Source organism: Staurois parvus, unplaced genomic scaffold, assembly GCF_062004578.1.
Source record: "Staurois parvus isolate SC_StPar_1 unplaced genomic scaffold, SC_StPar_1.0 ptg000586l, whole genome shotgun sequence".
NCBI classification, from domain to species: domain Eukaryota; kingdom Metazoa; phylum Chordata; class Amphibia; order Anura; family Ranidae; genus Staurois; species Staurois parvus.
In genome coordinates this window covers 4,775,835-4,796,190 of record NW_028318382.1, presented here as the reverse complement: position 1 = coordinate 4,796,190, position 20,356 = coordinate 4,775,835, and the positions used below count along the sequence as shown (strand labels likewise).

At 44.1% G+C, this 20,356-nt stretch overlaps 1 protein-coding gene across 2 annotated transcripts; it reads left to right on the top strand.

The window, feature by feature from the left end:
* Nucleotides 1–543: 543 nt before the first annotated feature.
* On the top strand, nt 544–17,534 carry STC1 (stanniocalcin 1). 2 transcript variants are annotated; one of them, XM_089692487.1, is made up of 4 exons: nt 544–737; nt 6,865–7,004; nt 12,843–13,054; nt 14,565–17,534. In XM_089692487.1, the coding sequence occupies exons 1-4, from the start codon at nt 599–601 to the stop codon at nt 14,833–14,835; spliced, it is 762 nt and encodes a 253-aa protein (XP_089548613.1). In that variant the 5' UTR covers nt 544–598; the 3' UTR covers nt 14,836–17,534. The 2 variants fall into 2 exon arrangements, with proteins under 2 accessions (XP_089548613.1, XP_089548612.1); XM_089692486.1 differs by having other exon boundaries at nt 545–737; nt 6,862–7,004.
* Nucleotides 17,535–20,356: the final 2,822 nt, after the last annotated feature.

Here is a 20,356-nt window from a genome sequence, read left to right as displayed (position 1 = left end):
ACACGTCCTCCCCTTCATCATGACACATGTCCCCCCAGTGACACATGCCCCCCCCTTCATCATGACACATGTCCCCCAGTGACACATGCCCCCCCTTCATCATGACACATGTCCCCCAGTGACACATGCCCCCTCCCTTCATCATGACACGTCCCCCCCTTCATCATGACACATCATCCCCAGTGACACATGCCCCCCCCCCTTCATGATGATACATGTCCCCCTGTGATACATGCCCCCCCCCCAACAATGATACATGCCCTCAGTGACACATGCCCCCCCATGATACGTTTTCCCCCAGTGACACATGTCAGTATAGTGCCTCATGTCTCTCCCCCTAGTGACCCATGGAACCCCATAAAGACACATGTCCACCCCAGTGATAGATGCCCCCCAGTGTCGGGAGGGGTGGTGTCAGGTGGTGGTGATTTCTGGGAATAACCTGTGGGTGAGGGGATCAGAGTTCTTTTTTTATGAATGAGCCTGGCCAGTGATTGGCTGCTGGGAGGAGAGTGCTGATTGGCCGCTGATAAGAGTAGTGTATAAATGGTGTCAGGTCCATCAGTGTGCAGAGACGATCGGAACACAGAGACAGAGAATGAATGACAAGAGCATCCTCCTCCTCCTCCTCCTCCTCCTCCCCACCCTGCTCCTACTCTGCCGGAGCTCAGCCTATGAGACCGACCACAGCGACTTCCCTGGAGCCAGGAGGAGCAGAGGGCAATCCCAGAGCTCAGGTGAGAGGGCATGGCAGAATGCTACATGGGGGCTGTGTGCTGACTTCTGTGACATGGGGACACACTGGTATGTAGGGGTGTTAGTATAGTACATGGGGGCTGTGTGCTGACTTCTGTGACATGGGGACACACTGGTATGTAGGGGTGTCAGTATAGTACATGGGGGCTGTGTGCTGACTTCTGTGCCATGGGGACACACTGGTATGTAGGGGTGTTAGTATAGTACATGGGGGCTGTGTGCTGACTTCTGTGACATGGGGACACACTGGTATGTAGGGGTGTCAGTACAGTACATGGGGTCTGTGTGCTGACTTCTGTGACATGGGGACACACTGGTATGTAGGGGTGTTAGTACAGTGCATGGGGGCTGTGTGCTGACTTCTGTGACAAGGGGACACACTGGTATGTAGGGGTGTTAGTATAGTGCATGGGGGCTGTGTGCTGACTTCTGTGACATGGGGACACACTGGTATGTAGGGGTGTTAGTATAGTACATGGGGGCTGTGTGCTGACTTCTGTGACATGGGGACACACTGGTATGTAGGGGTGTTAGTATAGTACATGGGGGCTGTGTGCTGACTTCTGTGACATGGGGACACACTGGTATGTAGGGGTGTTAGTATAGTGCATGGGGGCTGTGTGCTGACTTCTGTGACAAGGGGACACACTGGTATGTAGGGGTGTTAGTATAGTGCATGGGGGCTGTGTGCTGACTTCTGTGACATGGGGACACACTGGTATGTAGGGGTGTTAGTATAGTACATGGGGGCTGTGTGCTGACTTCTGTGACATGTGGACACACTGGTATGTAGGGGTGTCAGTATTGTACGTGGGGGGCTGTATGCTGACTATTGTGACATGGGGTACACTGGTATGTAGGAGTGTCAGTATAGTACATGGGGGCTGTGTGCTGACTTCTCTGACATGGGGATACACTGGTATGTAGGGGTGTCAGTATGGTACATGGGGGGCTGTGTGCTGACTTCTATGACATGGGGAAACACTAGTATGTAGGAGTGTCAGTATGGTACATGGGGGGCTGTGTGCTGACTTCTGTGACTTGGGGGCACACTGGTATGTATGAGTTTCAGTATGGTACTTGGGGGTTTGTGTGCTGACTTCTATGACATGGGGAAACACTGGAATGTAGGGGTGTGTGTGATTATGGTACGTGGAGTTCTGTGTTCTGACTTCTGTGACATGGGGATACACTGGTATGTAGGGGTGTCAGTATGGTACATGGGGGGCTGTGTGCTGACTTCTATGACATGGGGAAACACTAGTATGTAGGAGTGTCAGTATGGTACATGGGGGGCTGTGTGCTGACTTCTGTGACTTGGGGGCACACTGGTATGTATGAGTTTCAGTATGGTACTTGGGGGTTTGTGTGCTGACTTCTATGACATGGGGAAACACTGGAATGTAGGGGTATGTGTGATTATGGTACGTGGAGTTCTGTGTTCTGACTTCTGTGACATGGGGATACACTGGTATGTAGGGGTGTCAGTATGGTACATGGGGGGCTGTGTGCTGACTTCTATGACATGGGGAAACACTAGTATGTAGGAGTGTCAGTATGGTACATGGGGGGCTGTGTGCTGACTTCTGTGACTTGGGGGCACACTGGTATGTAGGAGTGTCGGTATGGTACATAGAGGTCTGTGTGCTGACTTTTGTGACATGGGGGTACACTGGAATGTAGGGGTGTGTGTGATTATGGTACATGGAGTTCTGTGTTCTGACTTCTGTGACATGGGGAGACACTAGTATGTAGGGGTGTCAGTATAGTACATGGGGGTCAGTGTGCTGACTTTTGTGACATTGGGGTACACTGGTATGTAGGGGTGTCAGTATGGTACTTGGGGGGTCTGTGTGCTGAGCTGACTTCTATGACATGGGGGTACACTGGAATGTAGGGGTGTGCATGATTATGGTACATGGAGGTCTGTGTGCTGACTTCTATGACATGGGGACACACTAGTATGTAGGGGTGTCAGTATGGTACATAAGGGTCTGTGTGCTGACCTCTATGACATGGGGGGTACACTGGTATGTAGGGGTGTGTGTGTGTGGTACACAGACCCCTATGTACCATATTGACACCCCTACATTCCAGTGTACCCCCATGTCATAGAAGTCAGCACACAGACCCCCATGTACCATAAGGTACATAGGGTCTGTGTGCTGACTTCTATGACATGGGGGTACATTGAAATGTAGGGGTGTCAGTATGGTACATAGGGGTCTGTGTGCTCACCTCTATGACATGAAGACACATTTGTATTTAGGGGTGTCAGTATGGTCCCTGTGCTAACATCCACACCACAGTACTGTACTGTATGGAGGGAAGTGATTTATTACGGCAATTATAGCAAAAATGGTGAAAGGTCTGGGGGATAAAACATATCAAGAGCAGCTTTAAGAACTTAACATGTACAGCCTGGAGGAAAGAAAGGAAAGGGGAGACATGATTGAAACCTTTAAATACATCAAGGGGGTGAATAAAGATCACGAGGGCAGTATTGTAAAGCACTGAGCAAACTGTTGGCGCTATATAAATTCTGTATAATAATAATAATAATATTTTCAACATGTAATCGAAATCAAGCACACGGGGGCATGACCTTAACCACTTCACAACTACGCTATAGCCAAATGACGGATACAGCGCAGTTGTCCAGTTCTGGGAGGGCATCATATGACGCCCTCCTGCGTGTCCCCACCCGGCGCTCTCCGTGATTGTTGTGTCACAGCGTGAGGAAAGTACTGCCGATAACCAGCAAATGTCAGAGCAGATCGCCCATCGGTGCAGTATCATCAGTGCCTCCTCATCAATGCCCACCAGTGCCACCTCATCAATGCGGCCTATCAGTTCTGCTTATCCGTGCCACCTCATCAGTGCTGCCTATCAGTGCAGCCTCATCAACGTACATCAGTGAAGGAGAAAAATTACCTGTTTGTAAAATTTTATAATAGAAACAAAGAAAAACTTTCACATTATTGGCTCTTTTTTTGTTTATAGTGCAAAAAATAAAACACCCAGCGGAGATTAAATACCACCAAAAGAAACCTCTATTTGTGTTAAAAAATGATAAAAATGTCATATGGGTACAGTGTTGCATGACCACACAATTGGCAATCAAAGTGCGACAGCACTGAAAGCTGAAAATTGGCCTGGGCCCAAAGGGGGTAAAAGTGCCTGGTAGGCAAGTGGTTAAACTAATTGGAGGAAAGTTCAAAAATAATCTCAGAATGTACTATTTTACAGAAAGAGTAGTTGATGCTTGGAATAGAGGTAGTGAGCCAGTCAACAGTAAATAGCTTCAAACACCTTACAACAGCTTACAATACACCTACGATAAAAATTAACAATCCTTCATTGTTAACATTAACAGTTGGACAAACTTACAAAATCTGCAGGGTTTCAAATAATAATTTTCTCCACTGTATATATTAGGATATATGTAAGTAGGATAGTAGTGATATTTGCCTTTGAGATATATATTTTTATATATATTTATATATATATATATATATATATATATATATATATAAATTTATATAAGGCTCCTTTCACACTTTTTCAGGGTGACAAAAGTGCATGAAAACTATTCCCCATTAAATCCTATGTAATTGTTCACACTGCAGGTGCTATGAGCTCTGAAAATTCCTGATGGCTTTATCTTTGGTACAGTTTTTCAAAAGTGCACCAAAAGAGCACTTTCCATTGCAAGTCAAACGAAACATATGAAAAGTGTATCAGTGTAAGAAGCCTAAAAGCTAGCAATCAAATATTGAAGTATAGCTGTTGTACTTTAAAGCTGTTCTTTAGTCTTGTTTAAAAAAAATAAATAAATAAATAAAAGTCAGCAGCTACATATACTGTTATGGGTAAGATAAGGATATTCATCTTTCCAGGGCTCCAGCGCCGTCCTCACCTAGGTCAGTTCTTCACTGGTCTTCGGGTCCCTTATGCCAGCATGACTAGTGTGGGAAGCTGGTTGTGACTCTGTAGCTTCACAGCTGGCTTCCCACTGCACATGTGCAAGTTGCCCTGTACTTTGTGAATGGTCCAGCAGCCTCTTGGTACCTGAGGTGTCCCAAGAGGTTGCGGGCAGGGAGGGAGGGGGGACAACTTATGGTTGAATTGCCTAGGCGATTCCAGTGGAAGTGAGAGTGGGTACCTGCCAAACGGAGGTAGTACAGTTATCCGTATTAGCCTCTGTCACTACCCGTCACCCTTTCCAAGTCTCTGCATTCACACTGCTGTGCTGCGGTAACGTGTGTTACTGCAATGTTAGAAAACACTCATTTTGCTCATTAATGCACAACAGATCTGCTTTGCAACACATCACAATGTGCATTAAAGCTCAACTCCAAGACCTCCCCAGGGGTGGACTGACAACTCATGGGGCCCCCAGGCATTAAGGGATCATGGGGCCCCTGTGTCCTTGCCCAAACTCAAAAAAGCCTATAAAAAAGGTACCAGGGGCATCTCATGGGGCCCCCTACTGACCCCGGGCCCTCGGGCGGTGCCGGAGTTTCCAAATGGTCAGTCTGCCCCTGGTCCTCCCTTACAGTGGAGTTAGCCCACTCTGCAAGGATTAACTGCGTTTTTCTGTCTAGGGGACAGGAAAAACACTTTTACTTACCTGATCCTCTCTGCCCTGACAGACAGTAATCCCCCATACCCCAACAGTGGAATGTTCCTTGGCATCCTCATGTCCAGTTGAGGGTTAGGGACCCTGCATTTGTCATAATGACGTCAGATGACCTTAGATTGCTGGAGTGCAGAAGATGATGTAAGTAAACCTGCTGTACCTGGCCCCCCCTAAACGAGCAGGTAACCCTTGCAGTGTTGCAGTGCAAGAAAGGACTTTTTGTTTCCCCAAGGGTTCAGATTTGATGACAAATAAGTACCTGCACCTTTTTAAAGTGTGTTTGATGCATTAAGCAGCCCCTTGAAATGCGTTGTGTTAGGACAGCTTATTTCTGTTAACACGCAGCATAACATTCGTCAGCCTGCATGTGTTATCCCCTTCATTGACCCTTCTTCCAAATCTTCCCAGCCACCCTCTGCTCCTCCCACCCACACACATATACATGCATTGTAACAATTAGTAGAGATTAAATCATGCATGGATGGGGGGGAGCTGGCTGGGAGAAGTCTGAAGGTGAGATTATCTATTGCTTGAGCCTTGAGCAGCGCATTTTCTTCAGGAAAGGCAGGAATTTCTATGAGTTGTTTTTTATTACTCCATGCTAGACTGTTAAACCTTTGTTCACATCTGAGTGTAGGTCATCCTTCATTTGTTACAATCAGGGATTTTGTTCAACAATAGATCCTCCCTAGCACATGGGTGTCAAACTGGCAGCCCTCCAGTTGTTGCCAAACTACAAGTCCCATGAGGCATTGCAAGATTGACTGTTACAAGCATGACTCCCAAAGGCAGAGGCATGATGGGACTTGTAGTTTCGCTACAGCTGGAGAGTTTGACACCCCTGCGGAGTCTAGCAGTAAGCAACAATAGTCCCTTTGCTCAACAGTAGATTCCTTCCAGCAACAATTGACCCCCTAGCAACATAAGACCCCCCAGCAACAATAGGTCCCCCAGCAGAACCAATAGACCTCTCCAGTAACAATAGATCCATCCAGGTCCACCTGTGGAATTATTAGACCTCTACAGTAACAATAGATCCCTCCTCAACAGTGATGACAGATCCCCCCAGCAGCCAGCATCAAAAACCCCACCACCCCAGCACCCCTTGCCATTACATACATTCAGTGCTGGAGCTGCCGGAACTGCATTCCCCTGCGTTTCTGCTAAAAAAAAAGCTCTGGTTACAATAGAAGCTGAACATTATTCTGTAATTGTTGGATGATATACTTTATGTATAATAATACAGATAGTTTGTAATGTGCTCTGTTGGTATTAGTTCACCATTATTTGCCCAGTATAGATATACAGGGGTGAAAATGTTTAATCAGTTGTAATCTTCACTACATCGATAATGGAGATAAGTGAATTGATTTATTGTAGGTGGGGAAGTCTGATACATCTGTCAGGGTAAGATATTCCATCCCTGATGTAGCTGACACTGCATTTTTCTCTCTCCCATTTAGTAGAAGTGGTTCGTTGCTTGAGTGGGGCATTGCAAGTTGGCTGCGGGGCCTTTGCCTGCTTGGAGAACACCACCTGCGACACCGATGGGTTGTATGACATCTGCAAGTCTTTTCTGTTCAACGCTGCCAAGTTTGACACTCAGGTACAGTGACATACCTACACCAACTCATATTGCAAGACATTCCTGCAAGTCAGAATATTGTTCATCCCAGATTGGTACATACACAGTGCCATCTAACCATTTGTCATAGGCTCTCGGAATACTCCTGCTTCTATATATGTATGCCTCTCTGTATTTGTCTTCTTCATCCATTGGAGATATTTACTAAAACTGACGGGTGCAAAATCTGGGGCAACTCTGCATAGAAAACAGTGAGCTTCCAGGCTTTGTTGCCAAAGCTTAATTGAACGAGCTGAAGTAAGAAGCTGATTGGCTACCATGCACAGATGCACCAGATTCTGAGTGCCTGAGTGTTCCAGTTTTAGTAAATCTACCCCATTGCATCAGGTAGGGAGAGTGCTTGCATTGTTCATTAGGAATGTTGATATCACACCAGGGGCGGACTGACAACTCATGGGGCCCCCGGGCAATAGGGAATCATGGGGCCCCTGTGTCCTTGCCCACACTCAAACCACACCCAAAAAAGCCTATGAAAAAGGTACCAGGGGAATCTCATGGGGCCCCCTACTGACCCAGGGCCCTCAGGCAGTGCCCGAGTTTCCAAATGGTCAGTCCGCCCCTGTGTCACACTGCCCTGTAAAGAAGCAGTACAAAGAAAGTGGCATCAGTATAGGTATATACTTCACATGCATTACATGTAGTCAAAGTTTCTACCAGGAGACTTTTATACATGCCCTGGCAAAATTAAAGAAATATCAGAGTGCTCATTAGTTGTGGGTGATACAATCACTATTCAATCAACAATTTTCCACCTTCAATTTTGCAATGGACTTTTATGAAGCCAGGGCCACCCACATCTCAAATTTCAGCCAAGCAAGAATAAACCAAAATTCTAGCCCTGTAGAGCCAACTTAAAGAACAAGTTCATCCCAAGGTTCAGTGTTGGGGCCCTTACTTTTTAATATATTTATAAACAATATAGGTCTGGGATTACAAATACCATTTCAGTCTTTGCAGATGACACCAAGCTGTGCAGTGGAATAATGTCTTTACAGGATGCCTCCAATTTACAAGCCGACCTCAATGCACTGTTTAATTGGGCAACTATGTTGCAAATGAGGTTTAATGTTGATAAATGTAAGGTTATGCACTTGGGGGCTAAGAATATGCATACATCATGCATACTGGGGGGGGGGTACAACAGGGGGTATCAATGGTGGAGAAGGATCTGGGAGTTCTGGCAGATCACAAGCTTAATAATGGCATGCAATAAAAAGCTGTGGTTTCTAAAGCGAGCAAAATCCTCTTTTGTATTAAAAGAGGTATAGACTCCAGAGAGAGAGATATCATTTTACCCCTGTACAAATTATTAGTAATACCTCATATGGAAAATGCAGTTCAGTTTTGAGCACCAATTCACAAAAAGAACATTGGGGAACTGGAGAAAGTGCAGAGAAGGGCAACCAAACTGATAAGAGGCATGGAGGAGCTCAGCTATGAGGAAAGATTAGAGGAACTGAATTTATTCACTCCTGAGAAGAGGAGATTAAGGGGGGATATGATCAACATGTATAAATACATCAGTGGTTCATAAAGTGAACTCAGGATAGAGTTATTCACCCTGAGGTCATCACAGAGGACCAGGAGGCACTCTACGTCTGGAGGAAAAGAGAAACACCAATCACCAAATACGGAAAGGTTTCTTCATAGTAAGAGCTGTGAAAATGTGGAACAGACTCCCTCAAGAGTTGGTTCTGGCCAGCTCAGTGGATTGCTTTAAAAAGCCCTGGATTCTTTCCTAGATACACAGAATATAACTGGACACTAACATTTATAGGTAAAGTTGATCCAGGGAATATCCGATTGCCTCTCAGGGGATCTAGAAGGATTTTTTTCCCCTGCAAGAGCAAATTGGGTCAAGCTTCGCTGGGTTTTTTTTGCCTTTCTCTGGATCAACTGTGGGTATAGGATTATAACCTTTTTCATTTCATTTTGGTTGAACTGGATGGACTTTTGTCTTTTTTTCAGCCAGACTAATTATATAACCTTTGGGAACAACATTGTTCCACTCATTTTTAGGGTGGAACATGTAATATGTTCCCATAGCTGCCCACCGCCCCCCCCCCCCCGACAGATAATATGGGGATAAGTCATGGTAGCGGTACCATGTACCCCATACTCATTCACATGAGGGGGACCCAGGGCCCCCCTTGATAAAGGGGGCTTCCAGATTCCGATAAGCCCCCTGCCCACAGACCCCCACAACCACAGACTAGGGTTATGGGGAAGAGCCCTTGTCCCCATCAACATGGGGACAAGGTGCTTTGAGGGGGAACCCCCCTGCCCCAAAGCACCCCCCATGTTGAGGGCATGTGGCCTGGTATGGTTCAGGAGAGGGGCGTTCTCTTGTCCCCCCCTTTCCTGACCTGCCTGGCTGCATGCTCGGATAAGGGTCTGGTATGGATCTTAGGGGAGACCCCACGCCATTGTTTTTAAATTTTGGTGTGGGGATTCCCCTCAAAACCCATACCAGACCCGAAGGGCTTGGTATGTATGGAGGGGGGACCCCACAACGTTGTTTTATTTTTTTTTAATGATTTTTAATGCCCTTTCTGTGCAGCTGCAATATGTAGGTGGGGTGTTGTGTGGGTTTGGCTTTCACATGAGTGTAGGCGGAAACACAGGGGGCCCCATTATCTCTTATTGCCCGAGGCCCCATGAGTTGTCAGTCTGCCCCCTGCTTGCATGGCATCAGCGATCTACTGATCACTGGTGCAATGCTTTCCAGACTTCTGTAAACAAAAAGTGAATGCATATTTTTTTACCTGCAAAAAAATGTTCTCTTTTTATTTTTTTTTGTCTAACAAAAAAGTAAACTTATCCTTTAAAGCCTATAGCCAAACAGCTCAGCATACTGCTGTGATATGGGACTTGTCCAATAAGGGGCAATGTGTCATGACTGTGATGGCTTATTTTGCCTGAGTGGGGGGGATATTGCTTCTGACAGTTTAAGTGATTGTAAAGTTTATTTTTTTTTATAACAAACATGTAATTCTTACCTGTTCTGTGTAGAATTGTACAGAGTGACCCCGATCCTCCTCTTTTGGGGTTCCCTGCTGGCATTCTTCCAATTCTTGGTGTGTCACAATAGGAAGCCTCTTAGGGTTATGACTAAGTGGTGAGGTTAGTGCAATACACGTGAACCTTTTTTCTCCCACTGGCATACAGTATGGTGTTTTTAAGCTGCTTTTCTATACAATAAAGTGGATATGTGCTTTATTGCGGCCTCCTGGACTTTCCTTTGATCTACAACACAGGTGTGTGAACTGGGCCAGCACACACTGAAGGATTGTGGAGTGTGGGAGTGGCGAGCCTACCTGGAGCATTCTATGCATGAAGGTAAAAAATCTTCTGTGTGCTGCTCCCCCCACGGCCCACCAATACTCACCTAAGCCCCCTCTTGATTCAGCATTGTGCACGGGAGCCTCGTCTATCCCAGGTCCCTCTCTCCTCATTGGCTGAGACACAGCCAGTGAGTCAATGAAGAGAGAGCGGGGGGGACCAAGCCCTGGCTCTATGGGGTTTACTAAAGGCAAATAGACTGTGCACTTTGCAAAATGCAGTTGCACTCTGCGAGAGCAGTTTCTCCAGAGCTTAGTAAATGAGCAGAAGCTATGCTGACTTCCATCATCCAATCATGTGCAAGCAAAAATGTTGTTTATTTTTTCATTATGGCTATTCTTTGAAAGTGAAGCTTTACCTCATTTACTGAGCTCTGGAGAAACTGCACTTCGGAAAGTGCGTAGTCTATTTGCGTTTAGCAAATAAAGCCCTATGTGTCTTATGGACACATAGAGCAGGTTTCTGGTGTGAGCTTGCACCAGTGCCCCATGGCAAACAGCGTGCTCTTGGGAGCACTGGTCAAGGGGGAGGGACCAGGAGTGCCAGCGGGGAACCCAAGAAGAAGAGGATCAGGGCTGCTCTGTGCAAAACAATTGCACAGAGCAGGTAAATATAACATGTTTGTTATAAAAAAAAAACAACAACTTTAACAATCACTTTAATGCAGGGAATGCATTTGAGCAGAAAAAAAGTGCAAAAATGTGCAACAATTAATTTGAAAATGCTTTTTGCGATTCAGGCACTTGGCTTCAGGCTAGTTGGAGTGGAGATGTAAACCAAATCCATAGAGATTCATTGAATTTCTCTCCTCCAGCGTTTTGGGGCTTCTGGCTTCAAGCTACAAAATGCTTAGTGTGAATGGGGCCTTACAGCCAGTCCTAACTCCAATAATGATATATGTGTTGTGTGGGAAGAAAGTGTTGCAGAAAGCACTTCTCCTAGAATGACCTGTAGGTTATCATAGAAACCAAATGAATTGGTTCTTTCAGAAATACAATTGGGGGGGATTTACTGAAACTGGTACACATAGAAATCTGGTGCAGCTGTGCACAGTAACCACTTGGCTTCCAGATTTTATTGTCAAAGCTTTATTGAACACACTGAGGTTAGGAGCTGAATGGTTACCAGGGGCGGACTGACAACTCATGGGGCCCCCGGGCAATAGGGGATCATGGGGCCCCTGTGTCCTTGCCCAAACTCAAAAAATCCTATGAAAAAGGTACCAGGGGAATGTCATGGGGCCCCCTACTGACCCCGGGCCCTCGGGCAGTGCCCGAGTTTCCAAATGGTCAGTCCACCCCTGAAGGTTACCATGCACAGCTGTACCAGATTCTGTGTGCTTCAGTTTTAGTAAATCTACCCCAATGCATCTAAAAGGCATAGCAATGCAGTTTCTGACAACATGTACTTTTCCAAGTGCATCTGGTAACAACGAAGCCACAACATTAAAGTTTGCCTAAGCCCAGAACCAAAAATGTAATATGTATATTAGTTTAAAAAATTGTGTTATCTTCCCAACATGTGAAACTATATGAAACAACAATTCAAATTCAATGCATCACTTATAAATACTACACACAAAAATATAAAATAATCAATGTTAAAAGTTATTTTAAATCAATTCATATGCTTGTGCTTCTTCAATCAAACTGACAAACACCCATGTTTAATAAAGTGCTTGTCCTTTGATCAAGGTGCAGATATTGTGCTCCCCTCCAGTGCTCTTTCTCACTCACCAGAAGATGTGGACTCTTAAACAGAGTTATATGCGCTGTGTCACAATATGGTCAATCTGGAGCTTGTAGTCCACCTGGATAAATATGTTCAATTTCCCACACCAATATATCATGTCACTGATGGTTTATCGCATGATGCATGCAGGCAAGAGATAGCAAAAAAGATGTATATAGTGTAGTTCCATTTAAAACAAACCATATACACTCACATTTGCATAAGATATATAAGCAAAACCATCAGACCAGAAGAGGACCATCCATACGTGTCTCACCGGCCGGAAATTACGTCACCGCACAAGAAGCACAAGCATATGAACTGATTTAAAAGAACTTTTAACATTGATTATTTTTATTTTTGTATGTAGTAATTATGAGTAATGCATTGAATTTGAATTGTTTCATACAGTTTCACATGTTGGGAAGGTAACACAATTTTTGCACAGACTAGGCAGTGCCTAAACTAGTATACATAATTTAAAGTACAGGTGCCTTATTAGAGCTGCAGCCAGTCATATGGGTAAAATCATACACATGTATTTATATTTTATCTTTTAAATATATTGATCATAAGCGCAGGTAAATTACTTTTCATTAAAAAATGTTATATGTTACAACCTACCAGTCCTTAGGTCTGGTAGCAGGATTTGTTTTCTTTTTTTTCCATTTCTGTTGAGTTGTGGTTTTGACTATCTTGTGTCCATCTCTCTCCCTCTTCCCACAGGGTAAAGTGTTTGTGAAGGAAAGTCTGAAGTGTATAGTGACTGGAATAACATCCAAAGTGTTCCTGGCTATCCGCAGATGCTCCAGCTTGCAGCGAATGATCTCTGAAGTCCAGGAGGACTGTTATTCCAAATTAGAGCTCTGCAGTGTAGCTCGATATAACCCAGAAGCAATCACGGAGGTTATACATCTTCCACAGCATTTTTCCAACAAGTATGTCTTTTTTTTTGTCCTCACCCTCTCCTGATATTTTTTTTCTTTCATTCTGGACAAATGTTGATGATGTATACAGACATTTGGCTTTTACGTAAAATTTGGGGGACAAGGGGAAAATGTGTGTGGTTCGATCTTTTTCTGAGCTGTTTGGTGAGATTGGTTGCTATGAACACATTTTCATCAGAATGCGATGAAGGAAACCTGTATTACATGTGCATTTCCTGTATTGTGTTCAAAACACACTGCCCCTGCGATCTGCAGTGGGTGTCAGTGCAATGCTAATGACACCTGAAATGTATGTTGCAAACACAGTGCATTTGCCTGAGCCAGATCGCATGGTACAGAAGTACCATGAGATAGTACCATGAGATCCAGTTGTAGCACATTTTTTAAAGTAGCGTATGCACTACTTTTGGTGCAGTGCAGTGCAATTTTAACCCATTCAAATAAATGGGCTGAAAACGTACTGCACTCAAATCACACAGGAAAGTGAGTGCGTTCCTATGTGATTCCTGGTGTGAACTCAATTTTAAAATAGCTCCTGACCAAAAGCTAGTGATCTTATGTATGAGGCCAAAGTCAAAACTACATATCACAGTTCTCCATATGCCCTTCCACAACTGCCTGCCACTCATCATTTTGAACTGGTGGTTGCTTTAAATGCTTACTTACATTTATGGTAGATGGGAAAATAAATGCCTCCTAGAACTGTCTGTGAATGGGATGAGAAATGTTCTTTTATATACCTAGCAAAAGCAAGGTCTTTATTGAAACTGGTTGGTTATCTGAAACAAAGAAGAGAAAATTGCACTGGTATCTTTGCCTCGGACTCTGCAAATGACACTGGAACCGGAATTAAGTGGGCACTGTTAGGTGGGAGATCAGTCCAACTACTCTGCATATCTGGATCCTGGCTGAGTCCTGGGGAGCCATTTTATTAAGGGTGGGTGGGTAAGGAGTGTCATACAAGTATGCTACTTCCTTATTAAGCCATTGATGTCAGTGAGGTGGGGTTTCTTATCAGCCATATTGTCCATTCAACGTTAAAGCAATATCCCTACTGGATCCCACTGGGTAACCTTTGGTTCTCAGGCCAGGGCTTCTTATTGCAATACAATCAGTATGCAAAACTGAACTGGTAAGTGGCCCTTTGGACACTTTAACTGTTCAATGAGCAGAATTGGTTTAAACTGACACAACCAAGCAAACCTCAGCTGGGAGGTAACCAGCCAAATTCATGATAATCAATGTATTCATCCCTGATAACAATAGAGAGGAGCTATAGTGCATATTAATTTAACAGTTATCCTGAGAGGGCTTCTTCTGTCTGGAGATGATTATGAATATTCATCTGTGCTGTTACTATTTCCTCCAGATTGTAATTTTGAATATGTATAGTAAAGCTTGAGCTTAAATCACAGTTAACAAAGTTTGAGATAAATAACTATAACATTCTGAAAATGTCCAATAATGTCCATGACTGCTAAGCCTTCTCTTTTAATTCCAGGTATTACAACAAGCTGGTAAATAGCATAATGGACTGTGATGAAGAGACTGTCAAATCCATAAAGGACAACCTAATGAACCAGATTGGCCCTAATTTAGCTAGCCTCTTCAAAACCCTGCAAGGTGACAAATGTTCCCAGCAACAGCCTAAAGTAGACTTTAACCGAAAGAGAAATGTCGATCCACAGAAACTTCGGGTATATCTGCGCAGTTTCCGAAATGAAGGAACCGTGACAAGTTCCTCTAACCAGGACTCTTCTGAAGATGATTAACTATGTCTATTCCAAAAAATATGGATGTAGCTTTAATATTTCATACCAATTGTTGTATAGTCAGAGCTACTTTCTAAAGACCTCTACTGGGAAGCTGTGCCTCCTTCTATATAAAGTATTTTGTCTGTTAATTTGTGTCTGGGGTTAGGTAGTGGTTCTCCTAGGCCCCTTTCTCATAGGGAAATATTTTTTTTTATTATTATGATTGAGCTATTTTATGCATATCTGGAATATCAACGGTTATAGTGACTACATATCATATTGAGCTACCTTACTATGACTATGTGCTCTGTGTACACTGTATAGTTGTAAAAAATCTTTTAGGGTCAAACAGAATATTCGGGGCCTACCTCTGGTAAACTATTCACTTATCAATCTGGACGCATTGGCTTTGCCAAAGGAACAGTGGCTGTCCTAAGTGCAGGGCTGGAACAAGGGTTGAGCGGGAGGGGCAGATGCCCTGGGCGCAATGGTTTGCTGTAAGTATGGGGGCACCTTCCTTCTGTTACGTGGACGACAGGAGTAGTAACAGTGGCATCACTACTCCTGTCAGCCCAGCGCTAGGATTGGCCAGGAGAGAGCCGGGAGGCAGTGCAGGCTGTGCTCTCTTTGCCCCCTCCTCCTTCCTGACTATGCAGTGCTCCTGTATTAACAAGCTGGCAGCAGTGTTCACAGAAATACAGGAGCTGCACTAGCAGGAAGGCGGAGGGAGAAAGAGAGCACAGACAAACACAGAAATGCCCAGAGAGAGCCGCAAGTGGAGGAGAGAGCCAGGAGAGGAGGAGCATTTGGCATCTTTGCCTTGGGTGCTGGATGACCTTGTCCCGGTCCTGCCTATGTGCAAGTGCCAAATGCTGACTAAGGAGTCTAGGCTAGCATTTACACTGTGTGCACTGACCTTGGTTCTGGTAGCTTGTACACTTAACCTCTTCTATGTGTGGACCCTACCACAGAGAATGTGGGTTGTCTAAGCACATGCAGCAAAAGCTAACTGGAAATTATGATGGAGCCAGGGCTTGCCCAGGGTCCAGGCAGTATTTTGGGGCCTTTTTCCAGCATACTCTTCGATACATTCTCTGAAGCCCATAGATTTAATCTGATGTTCACTGCCATAGACGCTAGCAGTTGTATTTGGCATGTGCAACAGAGATGGCCAATAGGCATATAGGTCTGAGTATTCGGAGCCATGTATGCTGACGCTGCTTGCTAGGTGTGATAAAGTGGTCTTAGAGGAAGAGGTAGTTTGTAACCATACTTACAGTTTAAATAGTCACTGCCCAATCCTTTCATAATGTCAATAGGGTGCTTCAGACACCATTGGAAGGAAGTCAATTGGCAGGGTTAAATTTGTTTGGTATGTCTATTGCTAGTACTAGTAGTTTCATAATATGTGGACATTCAACAATCTGCTACCTGTGGTCTCTCCTAGCTTGCAAAAATATGCTCTTGTAAAATTGGTCAACAGATGTGACATGCAGGTCGTGCATTTATTAGGGACCTCCTGCATGTTGCGCCAAGCTTTTCTAAGGAGATTTCGACTTGATTGGTATTCCTGGAAATATTGAGCCAGGAATGGCCACTGGAGTCTGAAGATGTCAATAGACATTACAATGGTAGCTGAGGAAACTAGATCAGCTAACAACTATTGCCTTATAGTTCTGAGAACCTAAATATCTTCAGTAAGCTCTACAATTATCTGCTTCAAGTTAAACATTCATGCAGACAGTGAGAGGTGCTTGCATACACCTTAAGTTATCTTCAGAACACACCAAGAACTCCAAACCATAGGGTACAATATTAAGTAAATGTTGAACCCAGCTGAGACGTCCCCCCAACCCATCTTCTGCACCCATCACATTATTGAACCAGCAGTAAGGAAAGGGAGGCAGCAAGAGAGAAAGTCTCCAAGATGGAGATGGCATTTGCATATTAGAGACCACAAGTTTTGGAGGCTTCTGAGGAGCAATGTTGATAACCTTTCGATACCTGCATTTATATTCTGCCAGCAGTTTATAGTGGTACATTTTACTGCAGGTGAACTTTAAAGTGAACCTGTTCTTTGTCCATTACCTTTTTCTTTGCTCACTTGTCACTTATTTCAGCTGCCAAGAGTAAAAAGAGAAAGCCCTTTGTAGGTCACAACTTGGAGATTACATAGGGCTTGCTTCCTGTCACAAAGTTGTTGAGTTGTGTGTCTCAGCAGCCAACCAACAGACACCAATGATGTCATGAGGGACAAAGGAGAGTGAATCACTTGGTCCCCAAACCTGGAAGAACCAGATATGGCTTATCGCTCTGAGCATCCAAAGCAAGCGAATAGTGAATATGTTAAGATGGAAAGGCCATCAATTAAGTTAACCTGTTGCTTTTCCAAAGCTCAGGTTCAATTTAAATCTGAAGTGATGACCTGTGCCTTGTCTACATGCAGTATTTCAACACCAAAAATATAGTTTAGTTCATTGTTATACAACCTTATGAGGGACAGATTATATGTGATTTTTGGAATATATATCTATATATATAGATATATATATATATATATATATACAGTATATGTTAGTGAAAACAATGTTCTATTTATAAGTGGTAGTTCTCTGTTGTTTTTAAAAATATAAGTTGCACTCTTTATCATTTGCATTTATTAGTATATGTAAGAAATGTTTGGTTTGTCTTAGTAAAATAAAATATCTTCCATTTAATGTTTTGAGAGTTTGTAATATTATTCAAAGTGCAGAGAACGGTAAATGTCCAGAAAGCATCTTTCTTGCCCCCAGATTTACCTTTCTCAACTGTTTTACCCCAGAGGAACCCCTAAAATAGTTTTAAGGTCTTTAGGGAACACTTCCTAAAACCAATTAATTGGGAGTCATTGGGAAAAATGCCCCTTTATATTGGTGGTCAGTAGGAATAATGTAACCCTTACAGTGGTGATCAGAATGTCATCCTTACAAGCATCTTAAAAGATAATTGAGCCATGGTGTTTGTTTTGCCAAGTAGTGTTGGCCCTGGAACTTTGAAGGCATTACCCCCTTAAGAGTCACTGAGTTTTTGGGTCCCCCTATTGTCCTGCACAGACAGGCAACACGCATTTTATTCCACACTCGCACCCTGGAGACAGTCAACAGTCCTTGAGCTTGTTTTTGTGATTTTATTAAGGGTTATTGAACTTGGATGGGGTTGAGGGGTATGTGGGATGCCCAAGGAACTATAGAAGCTTTAAGACAACTATGTACAAGTATGGACAAAGAATAGAAGTCTCTCCTTTAAAGAACTCTCCAGACCTTCTGGTGTACCACCTCAGACCCCAGATGAATCCTCCTCTTCACTCAGCTGCCTGATGGTATCCCTGGGCAAGGGGACCCAGAAACTGCCACTTTAGCAAAACAACCCCAGATGAGGAGCTAGTTGGGTTTGCCACCTGAATGCCCTCCACCCTTATCTGGCCCATGGGGACTACTCACTCAGTCCTCTCCTTTGAGCTTGATGGGTGGGTGGGTGGCTGCCTTCAGGCCTTACACTGGGCTGGCTCCTCCTTCCCTGCTTCCCAGGCTATCCTCTCTCAGGGGAAAGTTGAGGCTGAGAGATCCTCTTTCCCAGCTCATGCCCCTCGCTGGGCCCCCTCCCAGGCTCCACACTCCAGCCCTCTCATGCCATCTTCCAAACGACATTCACTACTTCCTGGTCAGGCACTTCCATACTTAGGAGCTGCCCTGACCCCTTGCCAATCCCCCTAGCCTCCTGCTTAGGGATTGGTCAGAGTCCCATGAGTATGCAGATTAGCCCCTCCTCATCCCCACCCACTGCCTTCTAGAAACTTCTCAAGTTTCTAGAGCAGGGGAAGGTATCAGGGAACCCACTTGCAGAGCCCTTTGCCCTGACTTGAAGTTACCTGGCTGACTCAACCCATCCTGACTCATACCAGGCTGCTATCCAACCTATGACTAAAAAAACCTAGCTAGCTCCCCCTGGCTAACTAGAGGGGTGCTACAATCAGATGGTAGGTCAATCAGCCACAGCTAAAAGAACCAGTAGCAACCTCTGGAAGAACCAAAGTTGAGAATGGCTGCCCAAGATCCTAAATAAAGTGATACGTGCTTGAACACCCCAAAAAACCATATCAATATAAAAAAATATAAAAATATATAAAAAAAAAACCTTGATCAAAACCACATATAAATTACAACACTCCAATATGAATAAAATAACTACATAGTGAAATATACTGTACATAAAAATAATGACAGTAAATAAATATAAAAGTCCAAAATAGTGCAAATCAGCCAAAGTGATCCAATGAATCAAAATCATGCAGGTGATGCGGCGAATGTGCGTTCAAGCCAATGGTATAAATCCTCAAATGGCTAGATTTCCCCCTCACCTCCTTACCGCGACCCACTGTGCCAGTGCACCTTTAGGATCACACCTGGATCCTTCACGGGCAGTAACTCCTCAGTGGATGGTATCCATAGGAAATCCCCATCAATGGTGGCACTTAAACATCACAGGTCCCCTCCAGATAAGTTACTGCAATATAGCTCACTCATAAGGATCATAATAATAACAGAAAAGAAAGATCCTCCATAGTGTAATACTGTTTATTACATTAATATAGCAAAGAAAACGCCAATTGCCCACTCACTTGTTAACAGATAAACATTAGCTTTCAAACCACATGCTATGGGTGTACCTCTGCATGGGTTTCAGGTGTGCCAAGATGGCGTCCACGTCGGAACTACGTCACTGCGTACCTACGCGTTGCGTCACGTTAGCCACGTGACTTCCTCAGGGTCTGCCCAAGATCCTCACTGTCAGTTTCTGTACTGGTATCAAATGCTTTAGAAAAATCCAAATATACCAGATGACCATCTTTTTCCATGTTCAAATAAAAAGCTCAGCTGAAGCTTAAAGCAATAAGATACATTCTACAGTGTGTGAAAAGCTTAAATGTAAGGTTAGTTTGTAAACATAAGGTATATTTAAGCTTTTAACAAAAAAAGGATTTATATTGCTGTTTCCTTCTGAAAGCCCAACTCTATTTTTTTTAATTGGTCCCCCAGCTGTTTAAAAAATGCAGCTCAGACTGCAATACGCACCTCCTCCCAGCACTGTCCCCTACAGTAAACTTATTCCTCCACAAGATGTCTCCAATCTTCTGTGGACATTATTCAATCTGGAATAATGATTATATACAGTGAGTAAAGGGTGTCATGGGAGGCCCTCTATTGGTGCTTCAGCACAGTATCCTTCATTCCCCCTGTAAAAATGCAGATGGCGGCATTGGCGTCATCAACACAGATTTCTGCATCATTGAGGACCACCAACAGCTGGAGATCTTAAAAGCACCAAGCACGTTAAATGACCTGCCTGAAGACCAAAAGACCAATGGTATGTATTAATAATAACAAAACATAATATGGATAGGAACTTGGGGGGCGGGGGTAAATGGTTTCCACCGTATAGCCACATGGTCAGGTACGGTTGAAAAGTCATAAAGTCACAATTGTAAGCCACTTATGGTGCC